Source organism: Rana temporaria, chromosome 10, assembly GCF_905171775.1.
Source record: "Rana temporaria chromosome 10, aRanTem1.1, whole genome shotgun sequence".
Classification (NCBI taxonomy): domain Eukaryota; kingdom Metazoa; phylum Chordata; class Amphibia; order Anura; family Ranidae; genus Rana; species Rana temporaria.
In genome coordinates this window covers 139,692,829-139,713,525 of record NC_053498.1, presented here as the reverse complement: position 1 = coordinate 139,713,525, position 20,697 = coordinate 139,692,829, and the positions used below count along the sequence as shown (strand labels likewise).

Genomic DNA, 20,697 nt, shown 5'->3' with positions numbered 1-20,697 from the left:
GGTGGTCACGATTCCTCCCACTGACACCCGAGGAATGGTGGTCACGATTCCTCCCACTGACACCCGAGGAATGGTGGTCACGATTCCTCCCACTGACACCCGAGGAATGGTGGTCACGATTCCTCCCACTGACACCCAAGGAATGGGGGTCACGATTCCTCCCACTGACACCCGAGGAATGGGGGTCACGATTCCACCCACTGACGCCCACGATTCCTCCCACTGACACCCGAGGAATGGGGTCACGATTCCTCCCACTGACGCCCACGATTCCTCCCACTGACACCCGAGGAATGGGGGGCCACGATTCCTCCCACTGACACCCGAGGAATGGGGGGTCACGATTCCTCCCACTGACACCCGAGGAATGGGGGGTCACGATTCCTCCCACTGACACCCGAGGAATGGGGGGTCACGATTCCTCCCACTGACACCCGAGGAATGGGGGGTCACGATTCCTCCCACTGACACCCGAGGAATGGGGGGTCACGATTCCTCCCACTGACACCCGAGGAATGGGGGGTCACGATTCCTCCCACTGACACCCGAGGAATGGGGGGGTCACGATTCCTCCCACTGACACCCGAAGAATGGGGGGGTCACGATTCCTCCCACTGACACCCGAGGAATGGGGGGGTCACGATTCCTCCCACTGACACCCAAGGAATGGGGGGGTCACGATTCCTCCCACTGACACCCGGGGAATGGGGGGGTCACGATTCCTCCCACTGACACCCGAGGAATGGGGGGGGGGGGGGTCACGATTCCTCTTACTGACAGTAAACTGGCCCTCTGTTTAGAAAGTTTGGCGACCTCCCTGGTCTAATAAAATCACTTTCATAAGATTGCACTTTGAGGTCCTTCCCAGACCGTTTTCTGCATGGTGCTCAAGGTGTCGGAGGCAGTGAGGGGCGTAATCTTCCTCTACAACCTGTTATTGTACGTTTGGCATCTCCATAGTACCTTTTCTACAAAATCCACTCTCCCCCCAGGAAAGTGTAGGGATGGTGTAGCTTTCTAATGGCTGGTGTTCACATCCCATTTTCTCTTTGTTTTTATGTCTTAGGTGATAATAATAATAAGCTTTCATGTGTTTTGCTCATCTTATTTGACATTCTTCCTGATCGGCTACTTTAAATTTTTTCTATGCTCATTACATCTGATACCTGCAGTTCATTTCCAGCACAGATCCAGTCGCTCCTCATTAAAGATTAAAAGGCCACTTTAGTGCCTATAAATAAATAAGTGTGTTATGTGACGCAGTAATTTATGTACATATTTTGCTGTACGTTTGTAATAACATTTGTGCCCCTTTTCTTCAATCACCCATAGGGATATGACATATTCCTAATTGTATTGCACAACATTTATTGGTGTCAGTAAGTCTGATTGATTACAAGGAAACCTGAATTATATAACAAGAAAAATGATCTTTGTTACACTTTGGCCACCAGCCTTATAATTTGAACTGCCTGTTCCGGTATAAGGGTTTATGGATTCATACTATACCAGGTATACACTGATCTATCGCCCGCCGAAAATTTCAGACAAAAATAGTTGTCAGCTTTTCTGATAGAAGGAAAAAAGGGGGCTGATAATAGCATGCTGCGTCCCATGGACTTCAATGCAAAATTGCCACCCATTGACTTAAAGTGCCCTCCTTGTTGTTGACTTCAGTGCACAAACGCCCCCCCCCCTCCTGTTGACTTCAGTGCACAAACGTCACCCCCCCACCCCCACACACTTGTTGACTTCAGTGCACAAGTGAAAATAGAAAAATTCAGCGCTGGGAAATAACAATTAATAAAATATAATGCAAGCCAGCACTGTGAATGTATTCATAAAACAATTCCCAAAGTATATAAAGAAAAAAGTGCAGCGCAAAAATACAATCTAATAAACATATAAAAATAAATATAAATATAAATAAAGTGTCCAAGTGCAAAATAAAGTGTCCTTTAAATAAATAAATAAATCCGGCAGGGGTGAGAGTGAAGAGGAGACACCAGAGGTAAATCCACCACCAAGGTAAGGATGGACTCTCACCTCATTGCTTCGACCCATAAAGAGTCACAAAGCATATCGGCATATCAGCATCCAAAACTCAGTCAAAGACCAGCTTCCAGTCTCCAGCATGACACCATATCAGATAGATATCCACAGGTCACCATAAAAGAAAAACACACAAGAATCTAAGTGCTCTCTGTATGTACCGGGGATATTTAATGAGGAAAAAGTGGTACACTTACATTTAAAATCACTCTAAGCCGAGTGCGAGCAAAGCAGCATGTACAGCAAACAGTCCAAACACAGCGGCGATGATCGAGGGTGACGTCCGTGCGTAACTCCTCCCCCTTCGTCGAAGGGGGAGGAGTTACGCACGGACGTCACCCTCGATCATCGCCGCTGTGTTTGGACTGTTTGCTGTACATGCTGCTTTGCTCGCACTCGGCTTAGAGTGATTTTAAATGTAAGTGTACCACTTTTTCCTCATTAAATATCCCCGGTACATACAGAGAGCACTTAGATTCTTGTGTGTTTTTCTTTTATGGTGACCTGTGGATATCTATCTGATATGGTGTCATGCTGGAGACTGGAAGCTGGTCTTTGACTGAGTTTTGGATGCTGATATGCCGATATGCTTTGTGACTCTTTATGGGTCGAAGCAATGAGGTGAGAGTCCATCCTTACCTTGGTGGTGGATTTACCTCTGGTGTCTCCTCTTCACTCTCACCCCTGCCGGATTTATTTATTTATTTAAAGGACACTTTATTTTGCACTTGGACACTTTATTTATATTTATATTTATTTTTATATGTTTATTAGATTGTATTTTTGCGCTGCACTTTTTTCTTTATAGACTTCAGTGCACATCAATAAAAAAAAATTGAAACTGTCCATTTTGGATTTGGTTGTCAGCCAAATGCATTGTGAATTTCCGGTTTCGGCTCTGTAATTTTCTTTTTGTTGCACCACTAATGCCAGATTCAGGGTCTGAGATCAGGTTAGGCAGGGAAAGGGAACTTCTGATTGACTGCAGTGGGCACAGCGTACCAGCGATGTGGGGACAGCAGGCCTACCAAAGCACTTGCAGCGATCTACTAGACTAGATTATTATATAGCAGGTGGCAGGTTTCTTGGGCACAGGAGTGGCGTTGGTGAGAAAGGTGTATGCGGTCATCTGGAGATGCCAGCTGTCAAACATATTTTAAACTCTTGTGACGGGATCACTTAAAAGGAGTCTTAATTTTTCAAATGACTGAGCTTTTGTACACTTGGCTTGGTATGTCTGGGTACTTGAGGGGTGGCAGAGTTGTCAAGCCTTCCCAGCAGGGCTCCTATTCTCCCCGGCATTTTCTTTCCGCTTATTAGACCCCAGTGTGTGTGTGTGTGCAAAGGTTGTCTCATCCATTATGCGTTATTGTCTTGCTGTAGGGCGACTGTACACATCCAAGTGAATGACGTGAACGAGTATGCTCCAGTCTTCAAGGAAAAATCATACAAAGCCACGGTCATCGAAGGAAAGAAGTACGACAACATCCTTAAAGTGGAAGCTGTGGACGCTGACTGCTCCCCTCAGTTCAGCCAGATCTGCAGCTACGAGATCGTGACTCCCGATGTACCATTCACCATTGACAAAGATGGTAAGTCCACCGTAACTAGTGTCTTTCTTTACCCCCGGATAGAATGGGGAAGGTATATACCGTGAAATTCCAATCATACCATAAATAAGGCTAAACCTTCTCCCACCTCCATTCTAAGACTACCGTTTTTTCCGGCGTATAAGACCACCTTTTGCATCTAAAATAATGCCCCAAAAGTTAGGGGTCGTCTTATACGCCGGGTACCTGTGTGTCAGACGGCGGCCATCCATTATTCAAAAGCCTCCTCAGACTGTTCCGTGATAGGCGGAACACTAATTTTCCCAGCAGAGCCTCTGTTCCGCCTATCACGGATGCCTTGTCATCCTCGGCCTTGGACGAGAGGACATCCGTGATAGGCGGAACACTGAACAGAGGCTCTGCTGGGAAAATTAGTGTTCCGCCTATCACAGAACAGCCTGAGGAGGAGGCGCGGCTTTTGAATAATGGATGGCCGCCGTCTGACATACTCTGCAAACAGGAGAAGGTAGGGAGATCGTCGAGGCAGGGAATGGAATGGTACAGTGAGGCATGTAATAATTGCACAGTGAGGCATGTAATAATGGCACAGTGAGGGGTCGTCTTATACAGTGAGTATATCCCAAAACCAAAATTTTTAGCTGGAAAATTAGGGGGTCGTCTTATACGCCGGCAAATACGGTATCTACCCTGTAAAAGCAAAGCTACCTATACTTATTCTGAAATCGCTCCAGTCCTGTCACCTGACCGCCTTCAGTGTAGAGGAGGGACAACCGATGACAGTTGCCCCATAGTAAGCCTATGGGCGATGTCACAACCCAAGGCTCTGCAGCCGTTGTCGCAGCCTCTCCTCCACACTGAAGACAGCACTGGAAACCGATCATGTGACCGGACTGGCTTCAGAATGGTTAAGCATAGACCTCTTTCCTTTACGGGCCAATTTTTTCCTCATGATCACTTCATTCTGTTTGAAAGCCAGAACTTGACAAAGCAAACCTGCCTTCTGTTCCTTGTTTACAGCCACAAACCACCGTGACAGAAGGTGTCATACCGTTCAGTGTTTGTCAGGTTCTGATGGTAAATACCATGTTTACCAAGTGATGCATGTGATTCTGCATGAGGTGATATTGGCAGTTTGTACATTTTAATTTATTAAAGGGATTGTAAAGGCAGAAGGTGTTTTTATCTTAAAGTGATTGTAAGGCTTTGTTTTTGTTTTTTTAAATAACAAACATATCACACTTGCCTCCACAGTGCAGTCTGTTTTGCACAGAGTGGCCCGGATCCTCGACCTCTGGGGTCCCCCGGTGGCGCTGGTAGCTCCTCCTTATATAACTCCCTAAGACAGGGATATGCAATTAGCGGACCTCCAGCTGTTGCAAAACTACAAGTCTCATCATGCCTCTGCCTCTGGGTGTCACGCTTGTGGCTGTCAGTCTTGCTATGCCTCATGGGACTTGTAGTTCTGCAACAGCTGGAGGTCCACTAATTGCATATCCCTGCCCTAAGAGAATCGCTCTCCCTGGGGGTTACCTTTGCGTGCACCCTCCCGAGTCCAGCATTTGCATCCATGTCATTGTATGTGATTGATGGCTGCGCTGCTATCCGTCGCTCCAATCCAGAGCCAAGACAACGGGCAGAGGGGAAGAGGTGCGTCTCCGGTGTGTGGATCACAGGACTCAGGTGAGTAAAACAGGGGGCTTGGGGGCCGGTCAGTGACAGAATTTTTTCACCTTAATGCATAGGATGGATGAAGGTGAAAAAACATGGCGGTTTACGACTACTTTAAAGTTGTTGTAAACCCTTTACAACCACTTTAGCCTACAGGTAAACCTAGATTAAGGCTTCCCTGTAGGAGCTTGAAATAGCTCCCAGACCGGCAAGGTCTAGGAGATATTTGCAAATTGCATGCGCTGGAGTTAGAAAGGGCATGCTGTGCCGTTTTTATCTCGGGTCATGCCGTAAAAGGTGGCTCCCGAGCACGTGCGCGACGTCACGCGACTCCGGCCAGTCACAGTGCCGGAGTTTGCGGCCTCTGAAGAAGAGGGGTATAGAATGGCTTCTCGCTACTAGCGAGGAAGACGGGAACATTTCGGGCTTCCCCTGCAGGTAAGTCTCACATAATGGGCTACTATGCGATGCATAGTAGCCCATTATGCTTTACAGATAAAACAAAGAGGAAGTAACACCCATCAGGGTTTACTTCCTCTTTTTAAAGCCTTCTGGGTGCAGCAGCCCCCCCCCCCCCCCCAGCCTCTTCAATACTTACCTGAGCCCATCTTTATACAGCAATGTTGCAGGAGTGTCTACGCTGCCTGGGACTCCCCCCACCCACCCCCACATTGGCTAAGCAGCGTGGCGCGATTGGCTCCCACTTGCTGTCAATAAAAATCATTCAGCCAATCGGGAGAGAGAGGGGTCAGGCCAAGTCAGGGCTCCACGTCTGAATGGACACACGGAGCTGTGACTCGGCTCGGGCGTTTCCATAGCAAGCTGCTTGCTGTGGGGGCACTCAACAGGAGGGAGGAGGGGGCAAGGGACACGAGAAGAGGAGGATCGGGGCGGCTCTGTGCAAAACCAACTGCACAGAGCAGGCAAGTATAACATGTTTGTTATTGAAAAAAAAAAAAAAAGTGAGACCTTTAGAATCACTTTAAGTTGCTGTAAAAATGTGAATAGCAGTTGTTGGGCAAAAAAAAGTTGTAAAACGTTTTTATTGCAACAGTTTTCTGCCTTTTTACAGCCTGCTCGGCATTGCAGTCATGTACATGTACAGATCTGAAGTGTGTAGTGAATTCAGCTTTAGTTTCCTCACGTTTATAATAGAGTACTTTCCATTGTCATTAAAAAAACACTTTCTTAGGATTAGCTGCGCAAGTTGTTGCGCAAACTGTTGGCACCATATAAATCCTGTCTTTGTGTCACCTGGTTGTTAAGACACAAAGTTAGAGGAAATGTCTCCAACGGTGTAGTACAATGGTGTAGTACAATGGTGTAGTAGCAGTAAAAGCTTTTGGTGAAAGACAGTTTACCTATCAGCAGTTCAGTTCTGCATTTGTTAAAGAGATTGTAAACCAAAAAAAAAAAAAAACCTGCAAAACAAAGGTATAATATATGCTCATTATGAAATACTTACCTTGGAACAAGACCCTGAATCGGCGTCGGCCCTCCGAGTACAGAGCGGATATCTCCCACCAGTGTTACTTCCGGGTTCGCAGCTCCAGTGCTGTGATTTGGCCAGAGCCATGATGATGTCACTCCCGTGCATGTGCGCAGGAGCCACCGGGAATGGCACGACTCCTGAAGAAACAGCACCAGCGGCCCGTTTTTTCAGTGCGCACGCGCCAATGATGTCGGGAGCAGCGCATATACTGAATAACTCCTAAATTGTGCAAGTTTAGGAGATATTCAAGGTTCCAACAGGTAAGCCTTGTCATAGGCTTACCTGTAGGTAAAAGTGGTGTAAGAGAGTTTACAACCACTTTAATGTTTGGGGTGTGGGGGGGGGGGGTTGGTGGGGGATATTGTATTGTGAGCCACTTTGAGCTGATGTAAATTCTGGCGTGCTCTTTGGAAAGCACTGGCCTACATGTCCAGAATGAATATATGACAAGTTTGTGTTCCTATGAACAATGGCGGGCGGTAGTTAGTACCGTCCTGACAGATATTCTGGGATTTTCATGTTGCAGTGAGTCCTGTGGTCTTACAGCCTTGAAGTCATGGATTAATTTACAAAAGGAGAAGATACTTCCTACAGGCACGTGTTGTATATTCCTCTTGGGGCTCTTTCACACATGGGCAGACTGTTCAGATCCGACCTGTCAGTTTTTACAGGCAGACCTGAACGGACGCTCCATACATCTCTATGGAGCGACAAATGTCAGCGGCAGGGCTTTTTTTTCAGGGGGAACTTGGGGGAACTCGGTTCCACCACCTCTGGCTCAGACCCTTTGGTGCCTGCTCACCACAATCACTTGTAAACACGGAAGTCTGGTTTCTGTGTTTACAAGTGACAGCTTTGTGACCCCCTGAACTCTGCACTCTGTATGTAATGCAATTCTGGTATTTAATGCCCATTTTAGACCCTTCTACTGTTTGTGAAATCTGAACGGGTCGTGGTTGAGTTCCTGCACCTATTTTCTGAGAAAAAAAAGCTCTGGTCAGCGGTGACATGTCCGCTGACATCTGATCGGACCCACCCCGATCCGCTAAATCCAGACAGATAGAAACCCTATTTTCAATCTGTCTGGCGGATCGGATCGAATTAAAATGGACTCTACGGTCTGTTTTCATCCAATCCCCCCATAGAGGAAAGCGGAGATCTGACTGGTCCGTTTCTGCACAGTGTGCAGATGGACTTGTCATCCGCCGGCTCAGCGGGGTTCAACGAAGCGATCCCCACTGAGCAAGCAAATGTCTAAAAATGGATCCTCCCGTGTGAAAAGGGCCCTAAGGCTGATTTCACACTGAGGCGCTTTGCAGGTGTTATAGCGCTAAAAATGGCGCCTGCAAAGCAAACTGAAAGAGCCGCTCATTTCACTCCAATGTGACAGCCCGAGGGATGTCACACTGGGGCGGTGCGCTGGCAGGACGGTAAAAATAAATCCTGCTAGCCGCATCTTTGCAGCACTGTAGGAGCGTTGCATAACACTGCTCCTAAAGCGCCCCTGCCCATTGAAATCAATGGGCAGCACCACCGAATTGCTGGCAAAGCGCTGCTGCAGCGGCACTTTGCCGGCAGTTTTAACCCTTCTTCAGATACTAGCGGGGGTTGTTAACTAATTTTGGCACACTTCGGTGATACACATTATATTTTAGTTCATTCGAATATCATACAGTATCTACTTTATGATATGTTTGTACAGCATGAGTGATTTTGCCTGTTGGCACATTTTCGTGCCATATACTGTCTCAACACAGTCACATATCATTTCACAATTGATCGTTATAGATTGTTTTCACAATTTCTTTTCACGTCCAATTATTATTGATGATTGGTCAATAATACGAGTTGTCACAGTGCAACACAGCGCAGCTTTAAATTTTTGGTAACTGTTTAGTGTATGTATCTTGCATATATAGTTGCGACAGCTGTTGCACACTACTTTTTGTTTTTTGTTTTTGTACCATTTGATACCCTTTTCTCTTCCGTTCATGGACGGACACAGCAGCAATTGACCTTAGGGTTATCTACCTTCCTTTCAGGAGATGGAAGGTAGATAACCCTAAGGTCAATTGCTGCTGTGTCCGTCCATGAACTCAGAAATGGATTTTACGGTGAGTACAAAAATCCTATTTTTTACTTCATTACACCTACTGTGACCTCGCAGTATTTTCCATTACACACGGGGGTTAAAAGCACCCCGCTAGCGACTGAATAGCACCGCAGAAACATCGGTAAAGCGCTGCTAAAAATACCGGCGCTTTGCCACCGACGCCTCGGTATGAAAGCAACCTTAAGCTTTATGACTTTTCACTTATTACTTTCCATCCAGATTGTGTGTGAAAAGGGGGCATTAGATTGTAAGCTCCTTTTGGTAGCTGAGTTTGATGGGAGTGTCTTATTTTTAAATATTTTTTTTAAAGTAAAGGATCTATGATGTAACTATGAAGCAAACACTCTTCCCTGCACCACAAACATTATAATAGTGTATTCTATGAGCCATGTAAGCCTTTCACACACTAAGCTCCTCTATGGAGAACCTTCCAGCTCCATGTGGTGTGTCAGTGCAGCTCTGCAAATCTGTTGTCTGTTTGCTGTGACCTTTGTGATCGGATCGCCCTGGAATGTAAATGTTAGACTCGTTGATGTGAACCCCCGACCTGTATTGTGAAAAGGGGAATGCATGTCTACAGTAATAATTATCTTCTGTTCTTATGAAGTTTACGGAAGATCTCTGTTGCACTGTTGGCTTCTACATTGGCTTCTTGATGCAATCCCAATGTAGATGCTGAAAATCCCTTTCTTTGGTATTGCAGATGATGTATGTGGGGTTCTGATGCCTCTCAACCTGCATGTCGTAATTGCTACTGGCTGGAGGAGTCAGCAATAGCATGGCCTCCAGTAACTTTAATGGAGAAGTACAGCCAAAGCAGCTTGTTTGGCTGTACTTCTCCTTTGGATCTGTGACGTCAGCAGACTTCAGCCCGCTGTCTGCTCTCAGGAGTGCAGAATAAACTGTTCTCCTGTGACTCCTTTTTAGCAGACAGCAAGCTAAAGTCTGCTGACGTCACAGAGCTGGTCCACATGCCTGGACTGGCACCCGGCTCAGCTTCTCAGCGAGCCGCTCCTGCCCCCTCCACAGTCCAGTGCTCAAGTGAGCGTGGGGGGGGGGGGGGGGGGGGGTTTTAGAGCAGGGAGTCGGTTATTGACAGTCACCAGCTCTGCTATATATATATATATATATATATATATATATATATATATATATATATATATATATACACACCACTTTAATGGATGGTAAGATGATGCCGTTTTGCCTTAATGTTTCAGGTTACATCAAGAATACAGAGAAGCTGAATTACGGTAAAGAGCGCCAGTACAAGCTTACAGTGACCGCCTACGACTGCGGGAAGAAAAGGGCCACAGAGGACATTCTGGTCAAAATCAGCATTAAACCAACATGCAAAGCAAGCTGGCAAGGTGAGGAATTATCCGTCCTCCGACGTGCTTTCTCTGTCGGGTTCTGTGTTATCGGGGCGCAACCCATTGATTCAAACACATGAAGCTGGATAGAGTGAAGAAGGCGACACACCCAGGGAATAAAATCAACCCTTTTTATTGAATGTTCATTAAAAGATGAAACGTGACAAACACAAGGTCCACAGATGCTCAGTAAACGCGTTTCGCACTCCCGTGCTTACTTGTATTGTAATGAATAAGCACGGGCGTGTGAAACGTATCTACTGAGCATCTGTGGACCTTGTGTTTGTCATGTTTCATCTTTTATTGGATATTCAATAAAAAGGGTTGATTTTATTCCCTGGATGTGTCGCCACCTTCACTTTCTACAAATAGTTTTGACTGCGTACCAGGCAGGCACATGGGTTCTCACAGCAGTGTATGGGATCTCGCAGGCTGCTATGGAGCGGTGAAGCTGGATACACACTTTACTTTGTGATTGTACAATTCTGGATTTCTCATGCCCCCCATTTTAAGTCCAAATGTCCTATAACTGCATGTGTCATATTGTTTTAATTAGGGTTGTCCCGATACCGATACTAGTATCGGGACCGACTCCGAGTATTTGCGAGAGTACTTGTACTCCCACAAATGCCCCCGATGCCTCATCCGATATGGAGGGGGACATGGCTGCATATGGAGGGGGACATGGCTGCATATGGAGGGGGACATGGCTGCATATGGAGGGGGACATGGCTGCATATGGAGGGGGACATGGCTGCATATGGAGGGGGACATGGCTGCATATGGGGGGGACATGGCTGCATATGGGGGGGACATGGCTGGATATGGGGGGGACATGGCTGGATATGGGGGGGACATGGCTGGATATGGGGGGGACATGGCTTGACTATGGGGGGGGGGGAATAGCTGGATATGGGGGGGGGCATGGCTGGATATGGGGGGACATGGCTGGATATGGGGGATCATGGCTGCATCTGTGGGGGGACATGGCTGCATCTGTGGGGGGACATGGCTGCATCTGTGGGGGGACATGGCTGCATCTGTGGGGAGACATGGCTGCATTTGGGGACACATTTAAAAAAAAGTATCGGTATTCGGTATCGGCGAGTACTTGAAAAAAAGTATCGGTACTTGTACTCGGTCCTAAAAAAGTGGTATCGGGACAACCCTAGTTTTAATCAGATGCAGTCTAATTATCCATTGGGATTGGATTGCATGGCATATCAGTGTGTTTGGAAGGCACAATGTAAGCAAAATAAACATCATCTTTCTTGTGTAATGTGTTGGAATAACAAATTCCTGCAGTTGACCAGTTTTAAGGTTACGATGACTTGCTGCCCTCTTCTTTTGTGAAATATACAGGCTACAGTAAGAGAGTGGAGTATGAGCCTGGCACTGGGTCCCTGGCATTATTCCCTGGCATGCATCTGGAGACCTGCGATGAACCAATCACGTCAATTCAAGCAACGGTGCAGTTGGAAACCAGCCACATCGGCAAAGGCTGTGACAGAGACACGTACTCTGAGAAGTCTATCCACAGACTATGCGGTAAGAGTCTGAAGCTGCCATCTGGTGTCCTTGTATTAGATGAACCCCATAGCAGAGGTCATTCACGCTGCAGAGATTGGACATGATCAGTACGTAATCCAGCAAGAGGCATGATGGAGAGATGTTACATGAAACGATCACTTTGTGGGCTGATGACATATACTGAGAGTTCCCTTATTTCCCATCTCCCCCCCACCAAATAATTTTATTTACAGCTATAATAACATGCACATTATTTGGTTTAGTATTAGAGGCAGTAAACCCTGATGGGTTTTGGTTATTTTTTTCCCCTGCAAGGTAAAAGAATAATGGGCTACTATGCATCTCATACTAGCACATTATGTGGCACTTACCTGCAAAGGAAGCCCGCAATGTCCCCGATGGTGGCCGCATCCATCTTTGCCCCTCTTCCTTCCGAGGCCGCGGAATCCGGCTCTGTGACTGGCTGAAGTCCTGTGACTTTACTCCTGCGCATGCGTGCAGGAGGCGTCAGTCACGGCACTTGCTAGTGAAGTGGCACAGAGGTCCGTTTCTTCACAGCGCATGCACCGATGACGCAATCGTATATATGGTAAATATCTCCTAAACTGTACAGGTTTAGGAGATATTTACAATACCTACAGGTAAGCCTTATTATAGGCTTACCTGGAGGTAAAAGTGGTATAACGCGGTTTACAACCACTTTAATGGACCATTTCGACCAGAGCAATTCATTGCTGCGTGTTTAACTCGTTACCATGCTTTGCATTGCATATTAACATGTGTTGGGCTAAGCAAGCCCAGTACTGGGACAGGTTCATTCATCACCCAGGTCACGGATGGGGAACTGCACCCCCTCCCCCATTGCTAATGCATGACATAGAATGGGTGTACCGCCCTGCACCCATTTGGTGACTTTCTCTGGCTGCTCATGGTTGGCCCTGAGCCAGGGGCAGCTTCCTCTCCTGCCCACCCCTTGTCCCGGCCTGGCTGCTCCTCCTGCCCACCCCTTGTCCCGGCCTGGCTGCTCCTCCTGCCCACCCCTTGTCCCGGCCTGGCTGCTCCTCCTGCCCACCCCTTGTCCCGGCCTGGCTGCTCCTTCTGCCCACCCCTTGTCCCGGCCTGGCTGCTCCTTCTGCCCACCCCTTGTCCCGGCCTGGCTGCTCCTCCTGCCCACCCCTTGTCCCGGCCTGGCTGCTCCTCCTGCCCACCCCTTGTCCCGGCCTGGCTGCTCCTCCTGCCCACCCCTTGTCCCGGCCTGGCTGCTCCTCCTGCCCACCCCTTGTCCCGGCCTGGCTGCTCCTCCTGCCCACCCCTTGTCCCGGCCTGGCTGCTCCTACTGCGCACCCCTTGTCCCGGCCTGGCTGCTCCTCCTGCCCACCCCTTGTCCCGGCCTGGCTGCTCCTCCTGCCCACCCCCTTGTCCCGGCCTGGCTGCTCCTCCTGCCCACCCCTTGTTCCGGCCTGGCTGCTCCTCCTGCCCACCCCTTGTCCCGGCCTGGCTGCTCCTCCTGCCCACCCCTTGTCCCGGCCTGGCTTCCCCTCCTGCCCACCCCTTGTCCCGGCCTGGCTTCCCCTCCTGCCCACCCCTTGTCCCGGCCTGGCTTCCCCTCCTGCCCACCCCTTGGCCTGGCTTCCCCTCCTGCCCACCCCTTGTGCTGGCCTGTCTGCTCCTCCTGCCCACCCCTTGTCCCGGCCTGTCTGCTCCTCCTGCTCACCCCTTGTCCCGGCCTGCCTGCCCCTCCTGCCCACCCCTTGTCCCGGCCTGGCTGCTCCTCCTGCCCACCCCTTGTCCCGGCCTGGCTGCTCCTCCTGCCCACCCCTTGTCCCGGCCTGGCTGCTCCTCCTGCCCACCCCTTGTCCCGGCCTGGCTGCTCCTCCTGCCCACCCCTTGTCCCGGCCTGGCTGCTCCTCCTGCCCACCCCTTGTCCCGGCCTGGCTGCTCCTCCTGCCCACCCCTTGTCCCGGCCTGGCTGCTCCTCCTGCCCACCCCTTGTCCCGGCCTGGCTGCTCCTCCTGCCCACCCCTTGTCCCGGCCTGGCTTCCCCTCCTGCCCACCCCTTGTCCCGGCCTGGCTTCCCCTCCTGCCCACCCCTTGTCCCGGCCTGGCTTCCCCTCCTGCCCACCCCTTGTCCCGGCCTGGCTTCCCCTCCTGCCCACCCCTTGTCCCGGCCTGGCTTCCCCTCCTGCCCACCCCTTGTCCCGGCCTGGCTTCCCCTCCTGCCCACCCCTTGTCCCGGCCTGGCTTCCCCTCCTGCCCACCCCTTGTCCCGGCCTGGCTTCCCCTCCTGCCCACCCCTTGTCCCGGCCTGGCTTCCCCTCCTGCCCACCCCTTGTCCCGGCCTGTCTGCTCCTCCTGCCCACCCCTTGTCCCGGCCTGTCTGCTCCTCCTGCTCACCCCTTGTCCTGGCCTGCCTGCCCCTCCTGCCCACCCCTTGTCCCGGCCTGGCTGCTCCTCCTGCCCACCCCTTGTCCCGGCCTTCCTGCCCACCCCTTATTTTGGCCTGGCTGCCCCTCCTGCCTATCTCTTGTCCCAGCCTTGCTGCCCCTCCTTGCCCACCTTTTGTCCCTTGCCCACCTTTTGTCCCGGCCCTGAGCCAGCCTATTGATTTGAATAGGTTCCAAAGCTGCAATCTTGCCAGGGCAGTGTACTGCATCATATTTGGTAGTGCGTTGCCAAAATGTTAGTTGTGCTGTAAATGTGGTACGTCATTGCTTGTAATGTGCGTTAATGCAGAGCAGAGGTGTGAATGGTCATAAAAATGTAGTCCAATTGATCCATAGAAACGCCAAACAATTTTTTCAAACATTAGAAAAAAATAAATGTATATATTTACCACCCCAGCTTCTGCCTACAATGTCTAGGTGAGGGTGACGACACGGGCCATGTGGTGAGATCCCGGGAAAGTGGAGTATCGCAAATCTTGCCAAAAGATGCTCCCATGGTGTGCTGAAGTGTATTGTAGTGAGCTTTTGGAACACTCTATTTTCGCAGGATCTGGCCAGTAGGCCTGCGATTTAACCTTTGCCTAGATGCCATGGGTGGAAGTTAGGGTATTAAGTTATTAAGTTGTATCCCCCCCCCTTTTTTTTTATAATAATTAATGTGGCGTTTTTACATGGAGTGGAATGTGTCTACAAAGAATACTGCAATCAGCTTTCCCTTTCTGATACAAGGTCTGCATTAAAGGATAAGTTCACCTTTGTAAAAAATAAAATTAATAATAATAAATGCACATCTTTTGGCAGGTAAACATTTTTATTTATTTTTTACTAGGGGCCCGGAAAGCATTAGATCTGCAATCAAAGCAGATCATGGGTGCAATGCAAGGCTTCTGCAGACTGTCAGTGTAAGCTGTGTGCTTGTACCTCGTATGGGCAGGCAGTTACACGATGGCAGGAAGCATCAATTAACTACCTAGAGCGTTCATTCGTGTCCTGGTAGTTCATTGATAACTACAAGCCGACAGCCGCATAGTATGCTATTGGTACTTGTAGTTCTTCCATTCACAAAACTCTGTCAATGAATGATGCGGATGGGTGGGCGGAGCCCCGAACAGCCGCAGTTTTTTTAAATAGTGACGGGGGGAAGATCCTGGCCTTCTGTTACAACTGAGGATCGGGAAGGGGGGGGGGCGGTTTCTGCAACAGTAACATGTTACACCCCGAATACGTGTGTATCATGTTACAAAGGGTGAACTTATCATTTAAATGTTAAAACAACATGGATACAAGTGTAAAAATAAAGTTTCTCTTCCGTTCATGGACGGGCACAGCAGCCTTTGACCTTAGTTTATCACTCTCCTGAAGGAAGCGGATATAACCCTAAGGTCAAAGGCTGCTGTGTCCGTCCATGAACTCAGAGAAATTGATTTTACGATGAGTACAAAAATCCTATTAAGGAATTAAAAGTGATATTTCAGTTATTGGTAGAGAGTTAAACCACATGAACTTCTCTAATATTTCTCAGGGACTCTTGGATGAGACATCTATGCTGATTTTCCAGGGTCCGTTGTTGCCCACACCACAGAAGAACATAAAGAAAAAATCCTTTCTGACACGATTCTGGGCTTTTCTGACCACTGTCCTTGTGCTTGTATCTAGGTACTACTGCAAACACCGTTGAACTGCTCCCGTCTCCCAGTAGCGCCACCAACTGGACCGTGGGGCTCTCGACCGATAATGGCCACGACAGCGACCAAGTTTTTGAATTTAACGGCACCCAGGCAGTGAAGATCCCCGAAGGCGTTGTGACTGCTGATCTTAAAGATCCCTTTGTGATCTCTGTTTGGATGAGACACGGACCCGGTGGCCGAGAGAAGGAAACCATTATGTGCAATTCTGATAAAACAGGTAAGGGGCACCTCGGCTCACATGCTAGTTCTACCCCGGCTATATGCAGGCATGGGATCTCTTATTCCAAAAGATAAACAGATGATAACTTGCTACAGTAATTTGGTAGTCCCTGCTAAGTGGTTTCATTTATAGCCCTGGCAGTATGTGAATGAGGAAATGCAGGATGAATGTTAACTGGTTAACGCCCGCCGCATGTACATGTACGTTCACAGAATGGCACGTACAGGCATATGGGCGTACCTGTACGTCCCCGCCTTTCCGTTGGTCGGGGGTCCGATCGGGACCCCCCCGGTACATGCGGCGGTCGGTAACCCGCGGGGAGAGATCCGGGACGACGGCGCGGCTATTCGTTTATAGCCGCCCCGTCGCGGTCGCTCCCTGGAGCTGAAGAACGGGGAGAGCCGTATGTAAACACGGCTTCCCCCGTGCTTCACTGTGGCGGCTGCATCGATCGTGTGATCCCTTTTATAGGGAGACTCAATCGATGACGTCAGTCCTACAGCCACACCCCCCATCAGTTGTAAACTCACACTAGGTGAACCCCAACTCCTACAGCGCCCCCTGTGGTTAACTCCCAAACTGCAACTGTCATTTTCACAATAAACAATACAATTTAAATGCATTTTTTGCTGTGAAAATGACAATGGTCCCAAAAATGTGTCAAAATTGTCCGAAGCGTCCGCCATAATGTCGCAGTCACGAAAAAAATCGCTGATCGCCGCCATTAGTAGTAAAAAAAAAAAAATGCAATAAAACTATCCCCTATTTTGTAAACGCTATAAATTTTGCGCAAAACAATCTATAAACGCTTATTGCGATTTTTTTTTTTTTTACCAAAAATAGGTAGAAGAATACGTATCTAAACTGAGGAAAAAAAATGTTTTTATATATGTTTTTGGGGGAAATTTATTATAGCAAAAAGTAAAAAATATTGCATTTTTTTTAAAATTGTCGCTCTATTTTTGTTTATAGCGCAAAAAATAAAAACCATAGAGGTAATCAAATACCACCAAAAGAAAGCTCTATTTGTGTGGAAATAAAAGGACGCCAATTTTGTTTAGGAGCCACGTCGCACGACCACGCAATTATCTGTTAAAGCGACGCAGTGCCAAATCGCAAAACCTGGCCTGGGCATTTAGCAACAAAATGGTCCGGGGCTTAAGTGGTTAAATATGTCAGTTTTTAAGAAACTCTTGTGTAGGGAGCCTTGGAGAGAAACTCCAATGAGAGCTGATTGAGGGAGCCTTTAGATCCCCATTAAACTTTATGAACAGTAATTGTCGGATACAAAGCATAAATGTTGCTGGAGGACTGCAGGTCCTAGCTCAGCATGTCCGTTATTTCTCCTATATTATTAACATGCTATTATTATTAAACACAGTCTTTGTAGTTTGTTGGTTTTTATTTTATCACCTGTTCTAATAACATTACATTGGTCAATCAGTGTAAATAGACTTCAGCTTCAAAATATCAATGTACCATAAAGCCAGTATTGATTTCCATTTTCCATGACCTGTAAAGAGCATCAGAGCCCAACATATTGCATACATTCATTATCACAATGACCTTAAACCTGCCAATAATCCTCAATGACGCATGACGTGCTCCTCCTATCACTCCACATAATGAAGATGGTCCACCACTCCTCGGCTGTGTTGGGGGCTTGTTGAAGTGGAGCAGTGTGCGGCCTTGCCTGTAGCTCTGCATTTTGCTGACTTGGCCTGATTGTGAATACAGAACTCACATGGTGGAATACTGGTGGTGATTAAAGCCATTTCACCCGGACATTGCCTATCTGGCTTGATGAGAGTATCTATTGCCTCCCCTTGAAGTCTTACCAATTCCAGTCCTCACAAGCAACACTAGAACTATACTAAGAGTCGGTTCACACTTCCGCGGCACGACTTCGGGGGTGACTCTGCAAGTCGTCGTGAAGACTACTTCAGAGGCGATTTGCAAAACGTCTTCTGCATAGAAGTCAATGCAGGTCGCCCCGAGCCGCCCCCGAAGTCGTGCAAGAACCTTTTTCTAAGTCTGAGCGACTTGCGTCGCTCCTATTAGAACGGTTCCATTGCATTGAATGGGACGCGACTCGTCAGGCGGCTGAGCCACCTGACGAGTCGCCCCAGTGTGAACCGGCTCTAAAGGATTGGCTATGGGGCTTGTGTTTGTTTTTTCTTTTTTTGTATTAAAAAAAAAAAAAATATTTGACCTGAGCAAGATGTTCGATCTGAACAAGTGGTCCAATGAATACACAAAAAAGAGGGTGGAGAGCTGAAGTCTCACACTACAGAGCCCAGTGAGGAGATCTCTGATTGGAGGAAAGGGACCCACCCCTCTTTACACAGCTCACAGGAACAAAGCTGAGGCTGTCAATCAGCTGGAGGTTCCTCCCCGTCACCATTTTTTCTCTTGGTGTCAGGAAAACTTGTCAGAAGTAAGGATGAGCTCCAGCGTGTTCGCATAGTACACGTGCAGAGTCCGCCAGGAAGTCTGCACGGCGCTGTGCTAATCACAGCCAGGGAGACATTTCCCGATGCTCGGCTGCAGAGATCGTGCGCCGTGCAGACTTCCTGGCGGGCTCTGCACATGTACTATGCGAACACGCTGGAGCTCATCCTTAGTCAGAAGTGACTCATACTGATATCAGAGAAAGGAAGCAGCAGACGGAAATAACACTTGGTGCTATGGACTGAGACAAGTACACACTATAGAGGGAATATGCTTTGCTCATATTTCATGTCTGAGGTTTAAAACCACTTTAATCACTTGCCGATCAGCCGCCGCAGTTATACTATGGTGAACCATGACGCCCTGGACCCCTGCTGTGAGCCCAGCCTAATGCATTCTATGCATTAAGGCGAAAAATATCCTGTGATGTAGCAGCCACCCCCCCCCCCCCTTTACTTACCTGAACCCAGTCTTTCCAGTGATGGGGACAAACACACCAGCTTCAGCCGCTGTCTCGGGTCCTGATTGGATAGATTGATAGCAGCACAGCCATTGGCTCCCGCTGCTGTCAATCATATCCAATGACTTGGGGCGGGGGCAGTGTCCTACTGTCTGTGCCAATGTACGCAGGAGCGCACCCGCACGGGCGCCCCAAAGGAGAGCGTCTCTTCAACCGGGCACTCGTGAAGAGGAGGAGCCAGTTGTAAAGCCTTGTGTTTTTTCACCATAATGCATCCTATGCACACCTTGCACTTACCTTAACCCCCGAAATTCCGTGGGCGAGATCCCGCGTTGTTCTCCCCGCGGCTTCTCGGCCACTCACTGGATAAATTGATAGCAGCGCAGCCATTGGCTCCCACTGCTGTCAATCAAATCCAATGACGTGGCCGCCAGGGGTGGCCCAAGTCATACACTCAGCGGCTATGTACGCCGAGTGTATGACACGGGAGCGTGCCAACAAGGTAATCCTCTTGGGAGAGAACTTCCCAGGGAGGGTTATCTATTGCGAGGAGGAGCCGCGAGCACCGCTGAGGGACCCCCAGAAGAGGAGGATCAGGGCCACACAGAGGAGGCAAGTATGTTATGTTTTTTTTTTTTAAACAAACTTTTTAGGGGCTGAAGTGGTTAAAGGAGCTGCAGTATAACTAAAGAAGACCTGTATTCATTTGTCGGCTCATTAACTGAGTAGCGATAAAGTCCAAATGTGAGATGCAGAAACAGAACCAGCGATGGAAAGTGACCCGCGGGTTTGATGATTATCTTCGGTTCCAAACAAAACTGCATTTTACTGAGAAGAAGAGACGAAGTCTTTAGAAAATGTTTTTGTTTCTACACAAGCACAGAGGAGGCATTGATCGGCAGCATGTCATTAGGGAACATAGAAGGATCTGTTGTGTACGAGGGAAGTGATTGTATCTCTTCTCAATGTCAAGAGCTTTTCACCTCTGTCCTCACAGTGCACTGTACACCGAGCTGTAAGAATCAATGGCCGTTAATTGGTTAACACTTCGGGTTTTATATATTCACGGCATTTTCAAGCAGGAAAAAGCCTTTTTCACAGGAAGCCACTTGGAACCTATTTAGAGGAAGCCGCTCTAGTTAAATGGCATTCATTGGGGTGATTTTTTTTTATTTTTTTTTAACGCGAGCCGACAATCTGGAGCAGCTGTGCATGGCAACCAATGGGCTGCTATCTACAACGTCTTCAGTTTTAAAATGAAAGAAAAAAGCCAGCTTCATTCTGTGTGTTTTTTTTATTTATTTTTTCCAATCTTTATATATGGCTCATACCAACAACAATCCACAGTACATGCAATGAATAAAGCGGAGGTCCACACAAAAATGGAACCTCCGCTTTTCGGAACCCTCCCCCCCTCCGCTGTCACATTTGGCACCTTTCAGGGGGGAGGGGGGTGCAGATACCTGTATAGTATTTGCACCCACTTCCGGGCATAGACTCCCGCGGTAGTCACGCCACCCCCCCCCCCCTACCGCTGTCTTCTGGGAAACACACAGGTCCCAGAAGATAGTGGGGACCAGTTAGGACACGCAGCGAGATTCGCGCATGCGCAGTAGGGAACCGCAAAGTGAAGCC

At 48.5% G+C, this 20,697-nt stretch overlaps 1 protein-coding gene across 4 annotated transcripts in view; it reads left to right on the top strand.

The window, feature by feature from the left end:
• The window catches only part of CLSTN1 (calsyntenin 1), a 112,900-nt gene that overhangs the window by 57,690 nt on the left and 34,513 nt on the right, over positions 1-20,697 (top strand). For all 4 annotated transcript variants that reach the window (XM_040326403.1, XM_040326401.1, XM_040326402.1 and 1 more), the window contains 4 exons: positions 3,436-3,644; positions 10,117-10,266; positions 11,632-11,817; positions 15,900-16,148. In XM_040326403.1, coding sequence (XP_040182337.1) covers positions 3,436-3,644; positions 10,117-10,266; positions 11,632-11,817; positions 15,900-16,148 — 794 coding nt within the window. The remainder of the gene's footprint in view (positions 1-3,435; positions 3,645-10,116; positions 10,267-11,631; positions 11,818-15,899; positions 16,149-20,697) is intronic.